This window comes from Rhinolophus ferrumequinum, chromosome 13, assembly GCF_004115265.2.
Source record: "Rhinolophus ferrumequinum isolate MPI-CBG mRhiFer1 chromosome 13, mRhiFer1_v1.p, whole genome shotgun sequence".
Taxonomy (NCBI): Eukaryota; Metazoa; Chordata; class Mammalia; order Chiroptera; family Rhinolophidae; genus Rhinolophus; species Rhinolophus ferrumequinum.
The window spans coordinates 21,286,183-21,311,215 of NC_046296.1; the positions used below are offsets into that span (position 1 = coordinate 21,286,183).

Sequence of the window (25,033 nt, forward strand, 5' to 3'; positions counted from 1 at the left end):
CTCAGTTGAACACCTTAAGATCTGTGCGTTTTATTATGTTAATTATACCTCACATCTTAAGAACTTACTCAGTTTTCAAGATTCAGATTCGTACTATAAAGAAAGGGTCCTTATCTCTTAGAGATATGTGCTAAACTATTTATGGATTAGATACTACGATGTCTTGAAGTTCATGAGTATATTTACAAGAGAAACAACTTATGATTCAAGCATCATGCATCAAGGGTGATGCATTTGAGTTTGTTAGAGTTGCTTCTTACCCTCACCTCACGTAAAAAAATTCAAATAGTCTTTTCATCCATTGTGTTTCCGCAGTGCTTTTCTTTATGCCAATTGTAGTGCTTATCTTGTTATTTTATAAGCAATTCTGCTATCAGAAAGTAAGTTATTTAAAATCAGAAACTTTGTATTCCAGCGCCCTGCTTGACATAAACACTTAATAAACTTTGGATGAAATGAATATATGAATAATGGTAATAACAGATGCCTGTGTTCATCAGGAGGTGATGATTCCTTTGTAAAGAGCAGAAAAGGGTCTAAAAAGTGGGTGACTGGCACTGTAGAGATTCCTTGCCTCTGCCCGCCTCTTGTGGGTTTGCCCTTTCTATGGCTCCTTAGAGTAAGTAGTTGAGCTGCTGAAAGAAGAACTCAGAATTGTGGAGCCTGGTAGAACTTTGGATTTGAGAAAGCTGAAAATAATTGGGAGGAACTGTTGATGGAAATAAGTTGCTGTCATTGCAAAACAAACCCCAACCCTGAGGCTCTAGTCAGGGCCCGAGGATCTGTCCTCAGAGCACCAGTGTCCTCCCACTCTCCTGCCACACAGCTCTAAATGACTGCGCTGCCCTGTTTCCCTTCATTCACTCCGTGCATTTTCCGGATACTGCTTCTTCTGATTCTTCCCACCTTGCCCCTTCCTTGCTCATCTTTTCACACTCCATTTCCTATCTTTGCTTCTGCTATTTCCTCTGCCTGGAATGCCCTTCTCATTCATTTTCCGGTGTTAGGAAAGTAATTCCATTCTTGAACTTTCTCCCACTCATTCAGAAACATGTTGGAGGGCTTACTTTGTGCGAGGCAAGCGTTGGAGTAGAGGAAATAAGAAGACACAGTTCCCTTAGGAGCTCGCCAGTTAATGGACCCGATTAGGAATTAAATTACATGGGTTCAAGTTCTGGCCCAGGCATGTATTAGCTGTCAGGGTTTTGTTTTGTTTTTAATTTAGTTTATATTTTTTCAAAACTTAAATACTCAAATAGATGAACTAAGCTTGTTATAAAAACATCAAGCATTCCTCAAGGGATCCTCCTATGCCATTTCAAGGTCCCAAGGCGACAACTTTTAGTTGATTCATTTGATGTATTTCTAAATAACATGCTGATAATACTAATTTTTGATTTTTTTTCCATTTTAGGTATTATGTTATGTAGAAAGTAAAAATGTAGCTCTCTCATCGCCTGTATGTCCTTTTCCCCAAATACTCGCATTATTCTCATCTCTCGTTCTTCCAAAGTAGCCGTAAGTTTTGGCAGTTATATTAGTTATCTTAGTATTAATTTTTACATTATTATGTAAGAAAACATTATTTCTGCTGAATCTCCTAGTGGACTATAATTACTGTTCCTTTCTTACATAACTCTCTTTTCACTGGAATTAATAATTGTCTGATTTTTTTTTGTTTTGGGGGGTTTTGTTTTGTTTTAGTTTTCTGTGTACTTTTCAGCAATTTAATCCCAAACTCTTCCCAAGTTGTAGAAATCATTGTTTTAATACTTTAAAGCACATTTAGTATTCCGTCTATTTTATCATCTTGAAGAAATCTGTCAGTCTTCTGACATGATGGAATCTGGGTTGGTTGGTTGCTCTCTAGTGTTAATTTACAGTCTTATCTTGGAATTTCCCTTTGCCTCCCTTCCTTAGATTTGTTGACTCCTCTTGTTTGACTTCCTTATTTTTCTGCACCGATTGATATGATTGTAAGATTTTTCTTTGTTAGCTTTACTATGGTAGATTATATTGACTGCTTTTCAAATAGAGAACCAGTTTTGCATGCCAGCAATAATTCCCACTTGGTCATGGTCTATAAGTATTTTTATATATTATTGAATTTTATTTGCTAATATTTTGGTAAAGATTTTTGCATCTATAATCATGAGAGATAATGGTCTATAGTTTTGTTTGTTTGTTTGTTTTTTAACTGTCTTTTCTGGTTTTTGTATCAGCGTAATTCTGGCTTTGTAACATGGATTGGGATATGTTCCCTCCTCATCTGTTTTCTGGAAGAGATTTTGTAGAATAGGTATTTATTTTTTAAGCGTTTGGTAGAATTTTCCAGTAAAACCATCTGGGCCTGGCTATTCCTTTTTTTGAAAGTTATTAAGTTACAAATTCAGTTTCCTTAATAATTATAAGGCTGTTCAGATTATCTGTTTTATATTGGGTGAGTTGTGATTGTTTTTTTTTTGAGGCGTTGGTCCATTTCTTTAAGTTGTCGAATTTATGCATGTGGAGTTGATTGTTAGTGACTCTAATAATAATGCTCTTATTATCCTTTGATCTGTGCAAGGTTTGTGTGTAGCCCCTGTTTTATTCCTGATGTTGGTAATTTGTATCTTCTCTTTTTTTCTATGTCAGTCGTATTAGAAGTTCGCCAATTTTATCGATGTTTTCAAAGAACTATCTTTGTGTTTCATTGATTTTCTGTATTTTTCCATTTTCAGCTTCATTAATTTTTTTTATCTCATACTTATTTCTTTCTGTCTACTTCCTTTGGGTTTATTTTGCTCTTCTTTCCGTAGGTACTTGAAGTGGAACTTTAGATTACTGATTTGAGACTTCCCCCTTTTGCATTTTATATGTTCAGTGCTATAAATTTCCCTCTTGACAATGCTTTATTTTGATATGTGTATTTTCATTTTTCATTCAGTTATAATGTATTTTTTTTATTTCCCTTGAGACTTCCTCTTGACCCATGGGATATCTGGAGGTATGTTGTTTAACTTAGAATTGTTTGGCAATTTTTTATCTTTCAGTTATTAGTTTCTAGTTTGACTCCATTATGGTTGGAGAACACACTTCATATGATTTCACATCTTTTAAATTAATTAAGGTTTGTTTTATGGCCTATCTTGGTATATGTTTTATGAGCACTCGAAAAGAATGTGATTTCTATTGTTAGATGAAGTGTTCAATAAATGTTGATGAGATCCTGTTGATTTGTGGTGTTATTTTCTTCTATGTCCTTGCTGATTTTTATCTAGGTGTTCTATCAGTTGTTGAGAGGTGGTGTTGAAATCTCCATATATAATCACAGTTTGTTTTTTCTTTTAATTCTTTCATTTTCTGCTTCACATGTTGTACAGCTCTGTTATTTGGTGCATATAAATTTAGGGTTGTTGTGTTCTGGATGGATTGACCCTTTTGTCACTACATAGTGTCCCTCCCTGTCTTTGGTAATTTTCTTTGTTCTGAAGTCTACTTTACCTGATACTGATACAGCCACTCCTGTGTTTTGGGGGGATTCAAGTTTGCATGATGTATGTCTTCCCATCCTTTTACTTTCAACCTACCTCTATTGTTTTATTTTCAAGGGAGTTCTTACAGGCAGCAAATAGGTGGATTGTATTTTTAATACACTCTGTCAATGTCTGTTGCATAAATTGGTGTATTTAGACCATTTACATTTAATGCAGTTATTTGTTAGGCACAATAAGTTAAGCCTTAAATCTCCTATTTTATTTTTTGTTTTCTTTTCATTCTCACTGTTTCTCGTATCTCTTGTCTTTTTCCTGTCTTCTTATGGTTACTTGAACTTTATTCAGAATTCCATTTTGATTTATCTGTAGTGTTTTTGAGTGTATCTCTTTGTATGGTTTAAAAAAAAAAAGACTTAAATTATTAGAGTGGTTTTAAGTTCACAGCAAAATTAAACACAAAGTACAGAGTCCCGGTATACCCCAGGCCCCCCCACGTGCCCAGTCTCTCCTACTATCAGCATGTAGCACCAGAGTGGTCCATTTGTTATAACCAATGAACTTACACTGACAAATCGTTATCGTGTAGAGTCCACAGTTTGCATTAGCGTTCACTTTGGCATTGTGCATTCTTTGGGTTTGGACAAATGTAGTATTTTGACAAATGTAGTTTTAACAAATACCATTATAGTATTATAAGGAATCATTTCACTGCCTTAAATATCCCTGATGCTCTGCCTATTCAGCCCTCCCTAACCCCAACCCCTAGCAACCACAGATTTTTTTTTTTTTTTAATGTCGCCATAGTTTTTTCTTTTCCAAAATGTCATATAGTTGGAGTCATTCAGTATGGAGCCTTTTCAGAGTGGCTTCTTTCACTTAATAATATGGCTTTAAGATTCTTTGATGTCTTTTCATGGCTTGGTAGCTCATATCTTTTTAGAGCTGAATAATATTTCTTTGTAAGGATGTATCACAGTTTATTTATCCATTAATCTACTGAAGGATATCTTGGTTGCTTCCAAGTTTTAGCAATTATTAGTAAAGCAGCTATAAACATCTGTGTGCAGGTTTTGTGTGGGCATTTTTTAACTCATTTGGCTATGTTTCATAGATCCTCAACTAAGCAAATATTATTTCAATTTTGAAGATTTCTTTTTATGTTTCTAAGTCAATATTTAAAGTTTTATTTCACTTTTTAAATTTCATTTTAATTTTACTGTAAATTTTAAAAAAAATTTTTGTTGTCAAAAATTCGTAACTTAAAATTTAGCATCCTAACCATTTCTAAGTGTACAGTGTTGTGAACTCTAGGCATATGTTGTACAGCAGATCTCTAGGACTTACTCGTCTAGAGTAACTCCCCAATTTCCCTTCCTTTCAGCTCCTGGCAACCATCATTCTACTGTCTGCTTCTATGAGTTTGGCTATTTTTTAATACCTCATTTAAGTGGAATCATACCATATTTGTCCTTCTATGACTGGTTTATTTCACTTTTTATATCTTCAACGTTCATTCATGTCAGAAAATAAGACAAGATTCTTCTTTTTTAAAGTTAAGTCATATACGATTGTGTGTATATACCACATTTTCTTTAGCCATTCATCCATTGATGGACATTTCAGTTGCTTCTACCACCTGGCTTAAACTACCTCTTGCTGTGAACATGGGTGTGCAACTGTCTCTTTGAGATCCTGTTTTTGATGCTTTTAGGTAGATACCGAGTAATGGGATTGCTGGATAACATGGTAATTTTATGTTTAATTTTTTGAGGAACCTCCATATTGTTTTTCGTAGTGACTGTACCATGTTACATCCCTACCAGCAGGGCACAAGAGTTCCAGTATCGCTGCATCCTCACCAGCACTTACTTTCTGTTTTATTTGTTTTCTAATAATGGCCATCCTAACAGGTATGAGGTGGTATCTCATTGTAGTTTTAATTTGCATTTCCCTGATGATTAGTGATATTGGGGATCTTTTCATATGCTTGTTGGCCATTTTTTTGGTATAACTTTTAAGTATTATTCTAATTAATATGATTGGCATATATAGTGTATGTGTATAATTTATTGGTGGTGTTATTTTACCAAATCAAATGAAGTATAGAAATCTTACCCACCTTTTCCTCCCTAACCCTCCCCATTTATAATTATTTTAAATATTTCTTATACATACATTTAGGGCCACATCAGACAGCTGTAATTTTTGCTTCCACTGTAAAACTTAATTTGGAACTTTCAGTAGGAGAAAGAATGTCTGTTTTATTTACCCACATTTTTTTTCTTACTGTGTTCTTCCTTCATGACGTGCCAAGATTTCCTTTTATTATCATTTCCTTTTTGTTTAGAGAACTTTTCTCAGCCATTCTTTTAGGGTAGGTCTGCTGGTGACAAATTCTATTAGTTTCCTTTTATCTGAGAATGTCTTAATTTCCCCTTCATTCCTAAGGGATATTTTTGCTGGGTGTGGGGTTCTAGACAACAATTCTTTTCTTTCAAAATGTGCCACAATTTTCTGACCTCTGATTTCTGATGAGATACCGACCAATTCAAATTGTTTTTCTCCATATAGGTAATGTGTCATTTTTCTCTGACTGCTTTCTATATTTTTGTTTGTCTTTATTTTCAGAAGTTTGGTTATGATGTATCTTGGTGTGGATTTCTTTAGGTTCATTCTGTTTGGGATTTGCTCAACTGTTTGAGTTTATAGGTATATGATTTTCTGCAAAATTTGGGAAGATTTTCAGCCACTATATCTTCAAGTACTTTTTCATTCGCTCCCCTTTGCTGTTTTCCTTCTGGAAGCTCTGATCACACGAATGTTAGATCTTTTGTTGTATTTGTGCATTTCCCTGAGGTTCTGTTCTTTGTTTTTTATTTTTTAAGACTTAGAAGTTTTAGATTTACAGAAAAATTGAGATGATAGTGCAGAGAGTTCCATATACTCCCCCAACCAGCTTCCCGTTATTAGCGTCTTATGTTAGGATGGTACATTTGCCAATCAATGAACCAGTATTGATACATTATTATTAACTAATGTGCATAGTTTACTCACATTTGCTTTGTTTTCAACTAATATCTTTTTCTGTTCAGGATTCCGTCCATAATACCACATCCTAGTTAATTTTTGTGTTCTTTAGCTCTCCTTGGTTGTAACAGTTTCTCAAACTTTCCTTATTATTGATAACTCTGACAGTTTCAGGGTATACTGGTCAGATATTTTGTAGGGTAGCCTCTGTTGGAATTTGTCTGGATGTTTTTCACATGATTAGACTGGGTTGTCATTTTGGAGGAAAACAACAGAGCTGAAGTGCCATTTTAATCACATCATGTCAGGGGCATATAGTGTAATCATGATTTTCCCTGTGGATGCTGATGTTGACCACCGGGTCCAGGCAGTGTTTATCAGGTTTCACCACTGCAGAGTTAGTCCTTTTCCGCCCCTCTCTGTACTGTATACTCTTTGAAAGAAAGTCATTATGCGCAGCCCAACTTAAGGAGTAGGGATTTGTGTTTTCCCTCCTTTAGGGTGGAGTTTCAACATGAATTATTTGGAATTCTTCTGCAAAAGAGATTTGTCTCTTCTCCCACATTTATTTATTTACTCAGTCATTTATCTATATCAGTATGGACTCATGCATATTTATTTTGTTCGTTTTGTAAAATCTATTTGGTCTTTTTTCATATTGGGTAATTGCTATTGTTTTATCTTTCAATTCACTGATTTTTTTTTATTATGAGTCAGCACTGGGTTCCTTTTTTTTTTAATTAAAGTTTATTGGGGTGACAGTTGTTAGTAAAGTTACATAGATTTCAGGTGTACAATTCTGTATTACATCATCTATAAATCCCATTGTGTGTTCACCACGGAGTCAGTTCTCCTTCCATCACTATATACTTGATCCCCTTTACCCTCATCTACCACCTCCCTTCCCCCCTGATTTTTTTTCTTCTGTCTCTTTCTGTTTGGTTCTTTAGGTTTTCTGTTTCTTTGATGAAACTTCCTATTTTTTTTGCTGAGGCTTTCTATTTGTTCCTTTGTTTTAGGCATGTTTGTAATTGCTGATTTACACATTTTTTTTTTGTTATAACTGCTTTAAAATCATAGCTTGATAATTCTGTCATCTCTGTTATCTCAATATTGGCATCTGTTGATTTTTTTGTTTTCCTGTTTAGTTTGAGATCTTCCTGGTTCTTCGTATGATAAACCTGTTTAACTGGTTTATGTTCTGGCAGGGTGTTGAGGGGGGTCCAGGGAGTGCTCCCTTGTTATTACTAGGTGGGGATAGAAGTTCAGGTTTCCCACTGGGCCTCTGTTGACAGCCTAGGGGGTGCTCTTCATTACTAGGATTGGGGTGGAAGTTCTGGTTCCCCAGTAGGCTTCCACTGATACTTTCTGGGTGGGAAGGCAGGAGAGCCTTGTTCTTGCTCCTCTTGTGGCCTCCACTGGCACCATGGGGGAGGGAGTTGGCCTACGTAGACTTGGTGGTTGTGAGGTCCTGACTTTCCGCTTTGCCTCCTCTGACACCATCCCCTTACTGCCTGCAGAGATGAAGGTCCTGATTCCCTACTCAGCCTTCTCTACCACAACCCAGTGGGTGGGTTGGGGCGATCTGTTGTAGCCCCATGAGGATGGAAATCTTGGCTCCCTCTTGGCCTCTGTTGGCCTGGCTGGGGGAGGGCTGCAGTTGTTTTCTGTGGTTTTTGACTGGAGTAGAAGGGTTAGTATCTATGAGTTTCTTTCTTACTACATTGCCACACTCCTACGTTTGGCTAGAGAGAGAACAGACTCTCATTGGGGCTTTCTGTCTGTGCTTATTGGTGCTTTCAGCTTGTTGGCTTCCTTAGTTTCCAGTCAGGGATAGAGGAAGCAAAAAGAAAACCCAGGCAACTCACAACCATCTCATTCCTTGGATCACAAAATTCCTAGCCAGTCTGCCTTCCTCTCACATTTAAGACTCTTCTTATTATGTTTGTTTTATATATAATGTCCAACGTATTTGGTTGAACCTAGCGGGAGTAGGGGAAAAAACATCTTACTCCATCTTCCCGGAAGGAGAAGTCTTCAGTTTATGTCTTTTAAAAAGCAAACACTTTTACATCACTTAGTGAGGCTATAGAAGGACGCAGAGATAAGTGCATGTATTCAACTAACTTCAAAAAAAAAAATTCCTGACATTTTTAATCAAAGCCCTTTGTGATGATTTTACGTCCCTGAGACTCAGATTTCTGTCAGATAGAGACCATAACCCCAGCCCTACCTCTCTCAGAGATTGTAAGAATTGTGTACATGTACGTAATACATGTTGTTTGACTTTGCCTGAAAAAACACTGGAAGGATGAGAGAGAGAGAGAGAGAGAGGGAGGGAGGAAGGTAGGAAGAAAGGAGGAAAGGACAGAGAGGGGCAGGGTTCCCTACGGGGAACAAGCACTGAGGTGGAAAATAATTGTCTACTATTTTTTACTATCTGAGTGCTAATATATTACTTATTTGTAAAGATTAAATTAAATTTTAAGCTGTGTTATAGTTACTTGGACGAATAAGCAGGGATCCAAAGTGCCTTCAGGTTGAGTAAGAAGAAGCCATGTCATGACAACATCACATCCTCCTGTCTAGAGGTTTCTAGACCGGGAGCTGAGGGCAGTGCAGCAGACCCAGTGTCTGGATTGTGTCCTCTGGGTAAGGACACTCACCAGAGATCTGTGCGCAAGCTGGAGAGTGTAGTTGGATGCTGGGTGTAATTGCTACTGTTTATAATGGTTTCATATTAATCTGGACGAAGCCTTCTAAGTAAAAAAGCACTGCAGCTCGCCATAAGCTTTATGTTATTTTACATTTAACGAATGACTTGGTTAAATAAGTAGAAGACACACTTATCAATTATGTACCTAATATAAAATTCAAAGATATAACAGCTACATTGGGTGATAGAATCAGGATCCAAGATGATCCTTACAAATTGGAGCAATGGACTGATCCTGATGAGATGAAGTAACAAGGTAAGGTTATATACTACTTGGGTTTTTTTATTTTATTTTGATCAGATTTATAAGCACAGTTCTGGGAAGGAAAAGATGAAAAAAACAGCATGCGTGGGGAAAGATTTAAGTATCTTAGTGGTTAGTCAATTCGCTATGACTGTGTAGTATGATGTGGCTGCCAAAAGAATGTAATGTTTAGCTACATTAATAAAATTAATAGAAGGTGATAGTGCAGGTCTACTCTGCATGAGTCAGACTAGGCCTGGTTTCATTCATTTCCCGGGGCCATTCTTATAAAAAGCATGTAGACAAAGCAAAGCGTTTAAACGTGGAAGCAGCCAGGATGATGATGGGAATAAAAATTATGTCAAAGAAAGTGGGTATGTTTAAGAAACTTGAGGATCTAAATAGTCATATTTCAGTTGTTTAAAAAGTGAAAAAATAGTCTAGACTTGTTCTTTTTGCTCTGAAGAGGACAGTCTCGAATCAGGAGGTAGAAGTTTCCAGCTGGATGTAAGGAAGAACTGGCCAACAGTGAGGGCTATCTGAAGATGGGCCGATGGCCTAAGGAATTGACATTATTCTAAGAAAACTGCTTGTCAAAAGGCTATAGCAGGGCTTCAGATATGGCCTGTCTGGTTGCTCTGAAACAGTGTTACTCAAAGGATCTTGTTTTCTTTTTCTTTTTCCCCTTGTGTGTTTATTTTATTTTATGTCTCCCCCAACTTTTCATATTATAACGAAAAGTTGTAAATTGAGACAAAATCACCCTTTTAAATGTAATTGATTTGTAGTATATTCACAAAATCATTCACCTATCACCATTTATCTAATTCTAGAACATTTTTTCATCACCCCAAAGGAAACCCCCCGTACCCTTTAGCAGTCACTCCCCATTTCCCCACCCCTCAGTCCCTGACAACCATAATCTACTTTCTGTTGCCTATTCTGGACGTTTCTTATAAAAGGGCTCATATAATATGTGGCCTTCTGTGTCTGACTTAGTACTTTGTTCGCTTTCATGGTTGCATAATATTCTTTTATATGGATATGCCATATTTTTTAATCTTGATGGCTATTTGGGTTGTTTCCACTTTTTGGCTATTATAACTAATGTTTCTATGGACATTTGTGTACAAGTTTTTGTGGACATAATGTTTCATTTCTCTTAGTATATACATATGGTCTAAATTGCTAGATCATGTGGCAACTCTACTTTTTAGAAAATGTCAAACTGTTTTTCATAGAAGCTGCACTATTTTATATTCCTACCAGCAATGTACCAAGGTTCCAATCTTCATGTCCTTGTTGACGTTTTTGTATTGTTTCTGTTTTTAATTATAGCCATTCTAGTGGTTTTGATTTGCATTTTCCTAATGATTAATGGTGTTGAGCATCCAACATCATGAAGATTTGCACATATGTTTTCTTGGAGTTTTTAGATCTTTGGTCCATTTTGAGTTAATTTTTGTGTATGTTATAAGGTAATGATCCAACTTCATTCTTTTGCATGTAGATATCCAGTTATCCCAGCGCCATTTTTTGAAGACCATTCTTTTCCACATTAAATTGTCTTAGCACCCTTATCAGAAATCAATTGTCCATATAAATGTATGGGTGCTACTCAAAGGATCTTGTGCCAGAATGTAAATCAATGAACGATTCTTCTCATAGGTCAAGTCTCACTAGGAAAAGAAAACAGCTCAGTGACTTGACTGATGTCTGTGGTGGAACAAGCTCCTCATCTCCTTGTGGTCTGGTAACAGTGTGCTAACCAGCAAATGTTCGTCGACTGCCTTCTCAGCAGCACTGCCCTAGATCTTTGCTGCCTTCCGTGGCACTGGTCTGACGGGAGCATGCCAGGCTCTATCTACCCAGAGCCACGGGATTAGAGTCTATTTTTAAACAATCCCCAGGTGGTTCATGTGCATATTAAAGTTTCACAGCACTGCTCTAGAATCAGATTCTAAGTGACTCTTAAAGATCTATTCAAGTAAGTACAGGATTAATTAATGAGTAAGATCTGAGGAAGGGAGAGTAAAAGTGAGGATAAGCAAGAGAATACCTGAAACTTCTTATGTAGCAGAAACCCACACGGACCCCAGATACCTTGGTCCTTCAGTAGAACTCCAGGGCCAGCCCACATCTCAGGCTGTTTTCACTACTGCACTGGTCTTGATAGTTTTTGTTTGCCTGTGAATAACTCCTTGAAGAGAGTTATAAAGGAAATTTAGAGTAATGGAGAAAAAAGGGGTCAGGAATAGCAAGGCAGAAGACTTTACAAAGCAACTTTGGGAGGGATAAGCTAATTCCAGGCCTTAGAACTGCATCTTTAAATTAAGAAGAAGCTGAAATTTGGTCAAAAGCGTCTCTGGAACTATAGCGTGATTCTAGAAGTAGGTAGCAATAGTGCTGAGTCATAAAATCAGAAAACATTGAGTATTTGAATGGAGGGTCAAAACAAGTTAATATACCTCTTTGAGAACTTATTATATGCATGCAAATGAAAGCACAGTGAAAGCTGGGAATTTGCAGGTATTATACTGACATTGCAAGGAAGGGTGGCCTGAGAGAATGATATATAGGTAAATTAGTTATATGCAGTACTCATTTTTACTATTTTGAGGTGAGTGATGTTATTGATACGCTATTTAGAATGCTATCTTCTTTGTTTTCTTGAACATACAGGTTTTTAGAGATATACCTAGGACTTGAGTCCTCCGCTTCCTTATAAGGCCGTAAGATTCTTACATAGGAATTTTCCTTCCACAGGGATTTTGAAGCTAGGGATAGAATACTGTTTTGTGCTGCAAGTATCATTAACTAGGACCCCAGATAAACTTGAAATTTGTATTAGTTTAGTGCAAAAGTAATTGTGGTTTTGCAATTACTTTTAATCTTTTAAACCGCAATTACTTTTGCACCAACCTAATCTGGGTTGAACGCCTGATTTTCAAATGGGGGCTTTTGCTGATTTTCTAATGGTGTGTTTGAAAAAAATGTTTTTAGTACTTCAAGCAGTTAAATATGAAAGTTAGTAAGGTAACTATAAACCACTTTAAATGTCTATTTAGTAAAGCAGGTCTTCTAATAACATGTCAGCACCTTATTAATCTTGTTTAATGTTAATGTAAAAATAAAGTTTAAAATGATAACACAGTCTCTTTAGGTTTATCACTGTTTAAGTCATATGATATAAACTGATCTGACCTGTAGTTTAACTGAACATTCCCCACTCCCCTAAAACTCAGGGTTCTTTTTTTAAAGCATGGTTGTTTATTTTTATTTTTTAAATTTATTGGGGGTGACATGGGTTAATAAAATTAGATACGTATACAATTCTATAATACATCATCTATATATTATTGCATTGTGTTCACCCCTCAACGTCATATATTTGACCTCAAAGTCAAAGCTCAGGTTTTGACTTAGCCTCACCATATAGACTTGTATCCAAATGCTCCAAATACTAATTGTAGCCAAGGGCGTCAAAGCATTATCCTCACGTCCTGTCTTTTCCTGAGTAAACAGATGGTAACTGAGGTGATGTAACTGAGGTGTCCCTCGTGTGGGTTCCATCCCTTTACGTTCAGTCTTTCTATAAGCCTGGAGCTGGTCCTTTAACTAAAACCAGGGAAAGGTGGGACATCCTCTCGCCTATTGCTGCTGAGAACTGAAGCCACTGCAGTAAATGCAAGTCAGTCCCAATTTGCAGTAAGATTTTCTCTCAACCTTTTCTGCGTTTCACAACCATTCAAACAGATCTGCTCCATCTGGTTTATCAGTTATAAACCAGAGATATTTTATTCTAAACTCTGAGATGTTGCTGCTGCATCAAGTCGTTAAAAGTCATAGACTCCCTGCAAAGGTGATCTTTTCTGCGTGGCTATATCTCGGGATTTCTGCAGAAGACAAAATGAACAGGACTCTGGGCTTGAATTCATTGCAGACAACTTGGCAAACTGTCCTAGGATGCCATCTGCAGATGTTAACTGTCCAGATCGGGTGCTCTAACAGATCGTGGCCTCCTCTTCGCTCCTCCAAATGCTTTTTATTTTTCTTCTTGATTCTTTATTATTTCTCTTGGGGTGAGACAAACTCAGGCAACATTGCTGATTTTTTTTCGTAGTTAAATGTAGAAGCATTAGTCTTCATTCCTCCTTGCGGGCATTTGAAGGACGTGATCCTCCTCCATTTTGGTTTCAAAGAACTTCTCGCTAATTCTGCCTACTTCCAGGACTGTGTAAGTGGAAACAAATTCTAGAAGAGTTGATAATAAGACTGAAAAGCAGAGAGAATGCTAGTCCTCTAACACATGAGCCCGGAAAGCACTTTCCCTTGCAGAAACGTGAACTTCAGAGACTGCTTTTCTGTCTCATTATGTCTCTTGTCTGTTATATCCAAAGTAGTTGTTCTAAGACTTTTATTTCTCTCATCAAGCTTCTTTTCATATTCCTTTACACTTGATGATTTTGCCCTCTACCAAAAACAGAACAGTAAATCTGAACTCACTCAAATTCCCTTTTTCCCCAATCCTAAACCAATATGCATATCCGTTTTTATTTCCTTCTTGCCAGGAAAGAAATATCTTTCCAAGACCAGTCCCTTTAGCAGTGCTTTGAATCCCTACCTCTTCTATCTATAGAACTTTTCTTCATCAATTATCCTCAGCCTCTCTCTCCTGTATCTTAAAGCTTTCTTCTGCTGGCTCCTTCCATTGTCCAGTGCCTAATTCTTTTCCATACTAAAAATTCTTTCCCTCAGTGCTGTTCCTCTCTTAAGCACAAAATGTTCTGAAAGAGTAATGTATAGTCGCTGGCTATACATATTCAACTCCCATTCTTTGCAAGTCCAATTCCATTCTTACCTCCATTCCATCCTTTCTCTGAAACTGTCTTTACATAGATCTCCATCGACATCCCTATTGCCAATTGCACATTTCTACCTTTGGTCTACCTTTCTGAGGCAATAGCCATTCTTAATCCTTCGCTCAAAGGAAAGTTCTAATGAGTTTTAACTTTTTTAAAAATGAGTTTTAACTTTGATGCACAGGGTTCAGTTGTGTTCATTTGATAATGAGATGCTTTCTCTTGTTTTGGTATGTAATTTCAGATTAAAAGAGACTTTATTCATTACTGTAAACAGCGAAATCTCCAGTTAGTGCGGTGGTAGTTACTATTCTGTGGTCCAAAATGTTAAATATGTAAGCTGACTCTTACAGAAACACATATTTTCCACACCCTCCTTCCCACTTTTTATTAAACAAAAGTAAAATAATTTTTCAGAATTAGTTCAAAAAATAAAATCTTATTTTGTATTTGTGCAAAAATCCTAATAACCCAGCTAGCTCACTTTTTGCTCATTAATGACCTTGGATTTTGAACATCATCATTGCAAAGATTAACCTCTATGAATGTTGAAATAAGTATGCCAGGGTGTAAGGCAACTTCTAGTGCCTCTCTGGGTCCTGAAACAAAATTAATTCCAAAAGCACCCGTGAGAGATCATATGCAATTCCAACCAGAGAGCTGGAAACATGACCCATCTTATTTATATCCCAGCTGGTTGGCTTGAAAGTCTTAATTACAAGTAAAATGCTTAGGTCTAGATGCCATTGTAGTCCCTTCAAAACTTTGTAAAGCAATTGTTCTTTTCATATATTTCCTAAAGGTAGAAAAACAGCATGAACTCAGTTTAAGGCCAAATTGAATTCACACGAGTCCCTGCAACCAGGAAAAAAATATTCACTTCTCTGAATTAAACATTCACATATTTAAATAGTTCATACTGGCTCTCTCTTATCCCCTCGACAGTGTCTGGAAATGGGGATCTTTGCTTCTGGTTTTCATGGAGCACTGATGCAGCGAGCAGGTCAGCACCCTGTGTCCACTGGGTTCTAGAACTGACTTTAGGAGAGTGCTGTGGTTTAGTAGGGTTGCAGAATTGCTATCGAAGATCTGGCCAGGAATCTCAGAGATCGCTGGTAACCTACTGTTGACCCCGTTCCTTAGCCTTCCCTCCCACCACTGTTTAGTGTTGTCTCTGTGTGTGTACCTTATCTGTGCTCACAGAACCGACTGGCTCCTTCTGTCTCTATTGATGTCTGTAACTAATAATGTGTTTCTCAACTCGTCTTCACAGAGGGACCTGTCAGGACACAAGAACATTGTGGGTTACATCGACTCCAGCATCAACAATGTGAGTAGCGGTGACGTATGGGAAGTGCTCATTCTGATGGACTTCTGTCGGGGTAAGTATATGAACCGTTCCCTGAGCTCTCATTTCACTAATGCTTTGATTGTCAAGGGCATGGTGGTCACCTCAGTTAATTTGCTCTGTACCCGAATGTATGTTTTTCTGGTTTTAAAGATTGGAAAAGTACAAGGCTAAAAGATACAGAGCCTGCTATCTATCGCCTCTTGGTTATTCTTTGAACAAACAGTTCAAAGTGGTGGATAATACAAAACTCCATGTTTGTTAGCTTCAGGAAGGTTTGGTGCTTGTATATGAATGAGCTTGTACGAGAATGAGAATGAATGTGTTCTTTGTGATGCTTTAAAACAAATGATGAAGGCACAGAATAAAGACCCAACTCCAGATGGACTAAAGAAATACTTCAGCTTCCCCACTCCCTCACTCATGTGTTCTCTTCTCCACCCACACCACCATCCTTGTGTTATGGGGTAAAAGAATTATTTTCGTTTAATGGGAGTGACCTTCCTCCCCTTGCTCGAGAGCTGTAATTGCCAGGAAGGTTACATTCAAAACATGCTGCTCTTAACAGTGGAGTTAAGTAGTTAAAAGCATGGAGTTTCAAGCAGTACTTATCTTGGGCAATCCAGACTGTGGCTTAATTTATTCAGAGTTGACTGCATTTCATACAACCATTGTTTAGAGGTTTGGCTTTTTTGGCCTAAGCAGCTACCACTTAGAAGCTTGGGTCACTGACTCACTGTGTTGTAGTCACCCTAATGTCCACTAATTTTCCTTGCCTTTAAAGATACCTGTTCATAAATTAAATATGTTGCTAATCACAAAAATGTGATGTTACCAGTAATTTCAGCCTTTACTGTAACAACGTTAACCTGATTTTGTAAAATATAATACTACCAGATTTGAACTTGACAGTTTGTTTTCTCCTGCCTATTTCTTTTTGGACAGTAAAATGTTTAGAGACAAGGCAGTGCATCCAGGGATCTGGCGAGTTTTGTAAGTGAGGCCATCCGTCTTTGGTCCTAGAGATTAAATGTTGGTGTAGCATTTCTCCAGACCAGGCAGCAAGTAGTGAAGCCAGAGAGACCAGGCTTTTCCTAAAGCAGGGACTATAAAGCTGTCTTCTTCCTTCTCCTGGGGTCTATTGCGCAACTGGATGTTCACTAACACATATGGCAAGTTGAAGCTGTGGCCTTGTCTCATATACAGTGGGGACAGTTTAACCAGGCAGCTAAGAGTGGGACCACTGTCATTTCTACAACTGATCTTGAAGACATAATGAGGGCAGCTCACATCTGGGCTGCTTTATAAAATATGGCCGCTGTGTTTTTGACACATTAGAGGAAGTACTGGCTTGTAAGAAAACGAGTCCCAGGTTGGGAATCAAGACACCTGGGTTTTATCCTTGGCGCAGTGAGTGATCGCTGAGCTGTTAGCTTAGTCCAGGATGCTCTGTGGACAGCCATTCACTCTCTTGGGTAAGTGATGAGTCTGAATGTTTATATCCTCTCCTTCGCTCTGTACCCCTTTCAGGAGGCCAGGTGGTCAACCTGATGAACCAACGCCTGCAAACAGGTTTTACAGAGAATGAAGTGCTCCAGATATTTTGTGACACCTGTGAAGCTGTTGCCCGCCTGCACCAGTGCAAGACTCCTATTATCCACCGTGACCTGAAGGTAACAGACCATACTGTCTCATTAAGTGTCTTTTTACAGAGTATTTTCTACCTGCCCCAGGGATCGGCGAAGGCTGTGGGGATGTGAGAGAAGTTTGAGGCATGGTCCCAAATTCTAAGCTTGCATTCTGCTTGAAGGGAGAAAATACAAAGGGAATAAAAAGAGATAACAGTATAGTACAGGTATCAATTTCATGACGTAAGTAAGTAGCCTTCTGAAATTCTTTATAATCATCAAATGCTTGAACACATTTTTTTTTTCCTGATATACTCCCAAATTCATTTTTCCAGGGTCATGAAAAGCAATGTGCTAATTTAGATAGTTTTTAAACATTGATGCTTGGTCTTTAAAGTCTATTTCATACTTTTCAAAATCCATTAATTGATTATTTTTAATATTTATTCAACTAATTACCATCCCTTTGCACTGGGGCTTTCATATTATAGTCACTTGACAATGTTTGTTGAATGGAATTGGCACCCAGTTAGGATTCGCTAGCATTTATGGAACGTCGACTATGTGCCATGTGCTCTATTGGACACTTTCATGTGCCTGTCTTCTTTGGAGGGCGACATTCTTCTTTACATTTTATCATTGAGGAAACTCAGGAGCAGAGACGTTACATGACTTGCCTGAGGTCATATAACTAGGAAGAAGCAATCCCAGAATTCTGATTCTAAATTACAATTTCTTTTCATTACACCTGTGTTCTGCAAAATGTGCTTCACGGCTAATAACTTGCATCAGCACCTCCTGGTATGTTTGTTAAATGCAGGCTGCTGGGTTCCACACCGAATCTGTTGGGCTATAATTTTGGTGGTGGTGCCAGAGAGGCCCAGGAATTTATGTCTTAATAAACACCCTAAGTGGGTTTTGTATATTCTAAAGTTGGAGCATCACAGCAGCACACTGTCATTTCTGTTTTGAGGTTTTGGTGTTTTGTTTTGTTTTGTTAGCTTTTTTTAAAAAAAAATTGAGATATAAATCACATACCATAAAATTCACCTTTTAAAAGTGTATAATTTGGTGGCTTTTAGTATATTTACAAGGCTATGCAACCATCATCACTAATTCCTGAACACTTCATCATCCTCCAAAGAAACCCTGTATCCATTAGCAATTACTCCTCATTCCCCCTCTCCCAACCACTAATCTAATTTCTACTGCCTGCTCTGGACATTTCATGTAACGTGGGCTCATATAGTATAAGACCTCTTGTATCTGATTTCTTTCACCTTGAATAATGTTTTCAAGGTTCATCTATGTTGTAACATGATCAGTACTTCATTCCTTTTTGTGGCAGAATATTCCGTTGTGTGGATATACCACATTTTGTTTATCCATTCATCAGTTGATGGACCTTTGAGTTGTTTCTACTTTGGCTATTACGAATAAGGCTACTGCGAACACCCATATACTCGTTTTTATGTAGGCACATATTTTCAGTTCTCTTGGGTATATATCTAGGCATGGAACTGCTGTGTCATATGGTAACTATGTTTAACTTTTTAAGGAATTGTCAAACTGTCTTCCAAATTGGCTGCACCATTTTACATCCCACCAACAGTATAGAAGGGTTCCAATTTCTCCACATCCTTACCAATATTTGTTAATGTCTTTTTTTATTTTAGCCATCCTTAGTGAGTGTGAAGTGGAACATATATACTGGCATTTCTGTGCTAAAGCAGTTAGCTTTCAGGAAGATAGGTACATACCTCCAAAAGCCTTAGACATTCTTTTCCAGTGTATGTCTGCCCATAGTCAGCCCTTTTTCTGAATAGAAAAAGGAGAATACATCTCAGTAGATATGAGCCTAGTGTAGTATACGAGGTCGGACAATTAAGTTCGTGAACTCATCCTAGAAAAAGTGCTGCATACCTCATTGCTGAATATCACTACCGTCACCTTCTAAGTATTTCCGATAGAAAGCTGTGCACTGACGCCAGCGCCTAGTCCACCCTTCAAAGCAGTTTTGGAACTCATTTTCTGGAATGGCCATCAGAGCTGTTGTCATATTACCCTTGATGTCCTGAATATCATCAAAATGTCTTCCTTTCACTATTTTCTTTATCTTTGGGTAAAGAAAGAAGTCATTGGGGGCCAGATCAGGGGTGTAGGGAGGGAATAAGCAAACAATTATTTATTTACTGGCTAAAAACTCCCTCACAGACAGTGCTGTGTGAGCTGGTGCATTGTCGTGATGCAAGAGCCATGAATTGTTGGCGAAAAGTTCAGGTCGTCTAACTTTTTCATGCAGCCTTTCAGCACTTCCAAATAGTAAACTTGGTTAACTGTTTGTCCAGTTGGTACAAATTCATAATGGATAATCCCTCTGATATCAAAAAAGATTAGCAACATCGTCGCAATAAGTTCCCGAACTTAATTGTCCAACTTCATAAGTACATAATTCTTTGGTCTTACTTTCAAGGTGTTTCAAGTATTGGTGAGAGGATGTACATGAACTATTTAGACTTGAAACAGAAATAGGTGAAATACTAAACTTTATAGAAGAAAATGATGAAAGATGAAAACCAGTGGCTTCATGTATGATCAGATAGTGAGATCAGACAGGAGTGGTTAGAATCTTCTGGAAAAGTGGGATTTTGAAGTAGTCGTGGGCTATGGGTGGTCACGGAGAGCATGAAGGACATTTCAAGCCGAGAGCAGAGCCCACGGATTCCTACAGAAGGGGCCCGAGGCCTTTGAGGATGAGGAGGTCGGGAAAGAAGGGCCAGTGCAGGGCAGGGTGCAGTGCAGGCGCCGTTGGCTCAGGCCCTGGCTCTGCGTATGCGCTGACATTTTATTCAGTTGTTGCCTTTAATGATGAGTGACATCCTTGGGCCTGTTAGCATATGTTTCAAAATACTCAATGGAGCTGATCTCCCTCCTTGCTGCCAGCCTTGGAGAAGAGATTGTGGGGGGCAGAGAATAGGGGAGGAGCGTGGCTGGGCAGCCCCAGCACTGGGCTGTGAGTGCGGGCACTGTTTCTGTGAACTGTGTCAGCTCTGGGCTCTCTGGAGCCCCATCCCCCCCCACACACGTCTGATGGAGTTCAGTTACATATTGGAGCTCTTGATGCGGTAGCGCTCGCGGTGTGACTTGTACCGACAGAATTGTAAGCGCTGTGAGAGATGAACACGCAGTGCGCTTCGCATTGCTGGATGCAAAGGACACTTTCCAGTCCCCGTCTGACTCTCCTGCTGTGGCCTCTGACTCCTTCGTGACCGGCTCCTCTCTTGACTTCAGTGGCACCGTGCTCTCCCTGGCTCCTCCTCAGGTTCCTTGGTTGCTCCTCTAATCAGCCTTTGAGCCTCAGTTTCCTCATCTGTGAACTGGAGACACAGTGCCAGGTTTGTTAGGGTTCAGATAGGGTTAAATGAGAGCGTGCATGTCCGGTCAGGCATATCCCGGCACAGTCCGTCCTGAGAGGGTCAGAGGTGAGAGCAAGGGGAAGAGGCAGAGGCCCTCAAATATCCTTTATGGAGTGCTAGTCCCATGTTCTTAAAGAAAATCTTCCTTTATTTTATCTTTTTTCAATATCTATTGGATTAAATGAGGTCAAAAAGGTAATCATTTCATTTCCGTAAGTAGTACCTACCCAGTTTCCATATTCCCGGCATGTTATTGCCCCGTGGTGTTCACAGTGCTCCTGAGAGGTGGTGGGTAAGCGTCGCCCAGTGATGAGAACCTGAGGTACAGAGCCCAGTGTCTTGCCTGGGGACACGGAGTAGGTCCGCATTTGGGCTCAGGCAGCAGGAGCCCCACCTCTCCATTCACTGCACTGAACAGCCTGTGAGATGTCTCAGCAGAGGGATGTGGAGCAAACTGGAGTGTGAGGGGGAGGCCGTGGCATGAGCAAAAGGCTGCCACGTTCCGATCTCCAGCCTGCCCCTGGCCCTGTCCCCTGCCACTGCTCAGTGGTCCCAGGAGGCAGCGCGGCACTGAGCACGGTGTCGGGCTCTGTAGTTGTGTTTTAATCGATACTGAAGGCCATTAGTTATGCTGCGGAGCACTAGTAGGGGTTCCCTTTCCCCTCTACCTTGGGAGTAGTGACCGTAAACGGGTCCCTGGGAGGAGGCCTCGATTGTGATTGTTCCAGAGGGCTCTTGTTGCTGTTGATTTTAGTTGTTAACTCCTGGTTGTTTTGATGAAGCCTTCCACAACTCCCCAGATCTTACACTCTGTGCTGTCTAGATGCTTTCCTCACCATGTTAGATTTGGTCGATTACTACTAGTGTGTGCACGGTGGGCAGTCAGATTTACCTGCTGCACCGCCAGCTGCCTGAGGCAGGAGCGAAAAGTCCCCACATACCTCCTGTTTGCCCTGCCATGTGCTGTATCACATAGCCTGGGCCACTCTGAGTTGTGTCACTGCTGGAACCAGCCACCACAGTCCTCGTGGTAACCAGAGCCAAGATGTTCTTGACGCTCCTGTCACTGGTCTCCTGGTTGCTTCTCCACGAGCAGGATTTCCTTTGCGTGAGGAGGCACCGCTGGGAATAAAGCCGGTGGGACACGGGAAATCACAGGCCAGACCAGCTGTGTACTCCCTTGTTGAGCCGGTGCCACCATCCGTGCAGTCTGCTTGTTCACGTGCAACACTGAGAAAAACCCCTCTTGCCCTGCCTACTGTATGTATGGTCTTTCTTTCAAAGTACATATAGGAAATATGTATGTAAGCGGTCCTGGTCCTTAAGCAGCTCATGTTCTAAAAATAACCATAACGGAAGTGCTGTTCTTTCAGGAAGGGCCTTCCTCAAATACATTATTTTAACATTTTGATTATTTCTCCCATTTAGAAATGTTTTTTTTCTCTGAGGGAAGATAAGAAATTATTTTTATTACAGATCATGGTGTCACAGTCTGGGAAGGTCATCTTAGCTAGCCCTCTCCTTTGACAAATGAGGTGACCTCTGTCCAGAAAGGCTGTGACCTGCACAGCTCATGCAGTGATCAACCCACAACAAAGGCTGAGGTTTTTCGCTTCCATTTTGGTTTTGGTTTCTTTGATTTTGCTGTATTGTACCATCCTGTTTGTCACGGCACTTAATAAAGGGGATAAAGGGTTAAGACTTAATAATTGAAAAAGTTATGATGTCTCTTTTGTCAGAAAGAGATTTTTGATCTCATGAAGTATACAATAGGATGGAGATTATTTTTAGAATCACGGGTTTGAAAACCTGCATTCATCTAATCCTCCAGAATTTCCAGTGGGAATAAATTCTGTGACACAAATGCCTGAATACCATGTCTGTTTGAAATAATGTCAAGATGTAGAGGTCAGTGGGAGGTGGCTTTCCAGACCTTTTAGCTAAAGCTCTAAGCAGAATTTGGGAATGACAACTTTAATAATACGCTTAAGCCAGTAGGTTGGGAAGTAAGGTCAGCCGTAATTAAACTCTCAAAGAGCAGAACGAGCTGAGGATTGTAAGCACTGGTAACCGATGTTAGGCTTACATCCTAAAAGGGACATTGCCAAAAACAAAATCACTATGCACGTTATCTGAAGGTTTCAGAAGATGGTGTCAGATTGTCGGTTCTCTGTCTTCCTAATCTCATTTAATTCCCATCGGTCCTATTCTAGACCTGGCCCTAATCACTTCACACCTGGACGATTGCACCTGTCCTCATTGTCTTCTTTCTTTTTCTCCCTCATCTGTCATCATGCTAACCTCCCTAAAACACCTCTTTTCATCTGCCGCTGACCGTTAAAAATGTTGAGTGGTTCCCTAGTAGCCTTCTTCAGTTTACCCTCTGTCTGCTTCTCTGGTCCTCTCTCCTTCTGCTCCCATCTCTTTCTCCATTCTGAACTGTCTATGTTCCTTAACTGCATAACGCACATCAGTGCAGTGGGTGAGGATGTAGTCCCAGCAGTCAGGCAGCCTGAGCCCAAATCCTGCTCGGCCAGTCCTGTGACCTAAGGCACATTCAACACCTGGACTCCGTTTTCTCATCTGTTAAGTGGGGACAATGAGGCTTTGTCAGAATTGCATGAAGTACTGTAAGTAAAAGTGCCTGAGGTAGTATCTAGTACGTAGTAAGTGCTATTATTTGCTGACACCATTGCTGTATCACTCCTGCCTCTGTGCCTTTGTTCCTATTACTAGTTTCGCTTATCTAAGGTCTTCACTTCTTCCAAGGCCCAGCCTTATCTCCCCATTCATAAGAGAGCTAGCCCACATTATGTCCAGTGCCACGTTTTCCCCTTTCTTTGCGGTACCAGTGTCCAGCCCAGTGCAGTTCCAGCCCTAGTGGCCTGCCTCTGCCTCAGACACCACGAGCACGCTCCCATCTCAGCACCTTCATGCTGCCTGTTCTCTGCTGGGAACGGTCCTCCCCCGCCTCCTGTTTTTGGTAGCATCCCTCTTAAACTTACATATATGGAACCTGCTGGGATGTTTTCATAACATCGATCGCTGCTGGGCAATTATACTTACTTTCTTATAATCTTCAACTGGACACTAAGCTCCATGAGAGTATAAATTTTTATTTGTTCTCAGCCTTATCCCCAGAACCTAGAAAAGTACTTGATACGTAGTAGGAGTTCAAATGTATTTCATTAATAAATGAATGGTAGTAACAAATTATGTTTACATAGAGATATTGACAGTTTGCTTTCATGTACATTCTCTTACTTGCTTCATAAATATTATCAGCTTTACTTTGCTGACGAGAAACAAGCCCAAAGAGCTTCAGAGATTCGTCCAAGGTTAGAACATCTATAATAGGCTCTTAGGTCTTCTGAACTCCAAGTCCAATGTGGTTACCACACACCAGGCTCTCTGTCAAGTGTTTGGTTGATGATGGTGGCGCTGATGACCGAGGGCAGCGGCCAACTTGATCTTGAAGGCTTTCACAGGTGTAACCAGTCACAGGGACAGACTGAGAGGGGGCGAAGCATGCAGCAAGTGCTAAGGCAGCTGCTGCCAAGAGATTGCACCTTTGTAATTTCTTTTGAGCCTCCCAACAAACTTGTAAAGTAGCCAGAGCAGGCGTTATTGTTTTTACCTGCATTGATATTTCTTTGATATTGATAAGGTTTGCCTGCATTGATAGTTCTGGCTCTCTTGTCTACTTTTGTACACACCCTTAATGTTTAACTGGTTTTCCTTTAAATATAGTTTTATACAATGTTATCTTTGTGGGAGGGAGGGAGGGAGGCAAGCTGAGGTGGGGACCAGGTTGGATATAGTGTGACTCCTGATGGATGCCACTCTGAAATGAACCAGAAAGACCAATCTAGTTTTTATGGTAGGGGGAAAAAAACCCCAGTGTACCTTACCTTTATTCTGTCCTTTGTCTACTTAGTTCTCCTCCCTGCCCCAGTGATTTTGGTCTCCAGATCTAGCTTGTTTGTATCTTGATGTGAATTAACTTTTCTGTTTTCTAAGTTGTACGTTGCAGCATTAGAAGTATAGAAACTGATTTAGGAAGGAACTGCACACGTATAATAGGAGAAGTGAGGTTTCACATGAGTCCTGTAAGATACATGAGTCCAGGAAGGAGGATTGTTGCTGAATAATGCTGTATGAGGGATCTAGGGGTCCCTATGTGTGTAAAATACTGGTCTGGGTAAGATGTAATTATAGACCATCAATTGGCAAACTTTTCTGCAAAGGGCCAGATAGTAAAATTTTAGGCTTGTCGGCCTTGCAGTCTCTGTCTCAACTGCTCATCGCTGCTGTGG

General features: G+C 39.5%; 1 protein-coding gene across 13 annotated transcripts in view; it reads left to right on the forward strand.

Moving 5' to 3' along the window:
* AAK1 (AP2 associated kinase 1) overlaps nucleotides 1-25,033 on the forward strand; it is a 160,073-nt gene that overhangs the window by 74,961 nt on the left and 60,079 nt on the right. For all 13 annotated transcript variants that reach the window (XM_033124376.1, XM_033124381.1, XM_033124380.1 and 10 more), the window contains 2 exons: nucleotides 15,599-15,707; nucleotides 17,204-17,346. In XM_033124376.1, coding sequence (XP_032980267.1) covers nucleotides 15,599-15,707; nucleotides 17,204-17,346 — 252 coding nt within the window. The remainder of the gene's footprint in view (nucleotides 1-15,598; nucleotides 15,708-17,203; nucleotides 17,347-25,033) is intronic.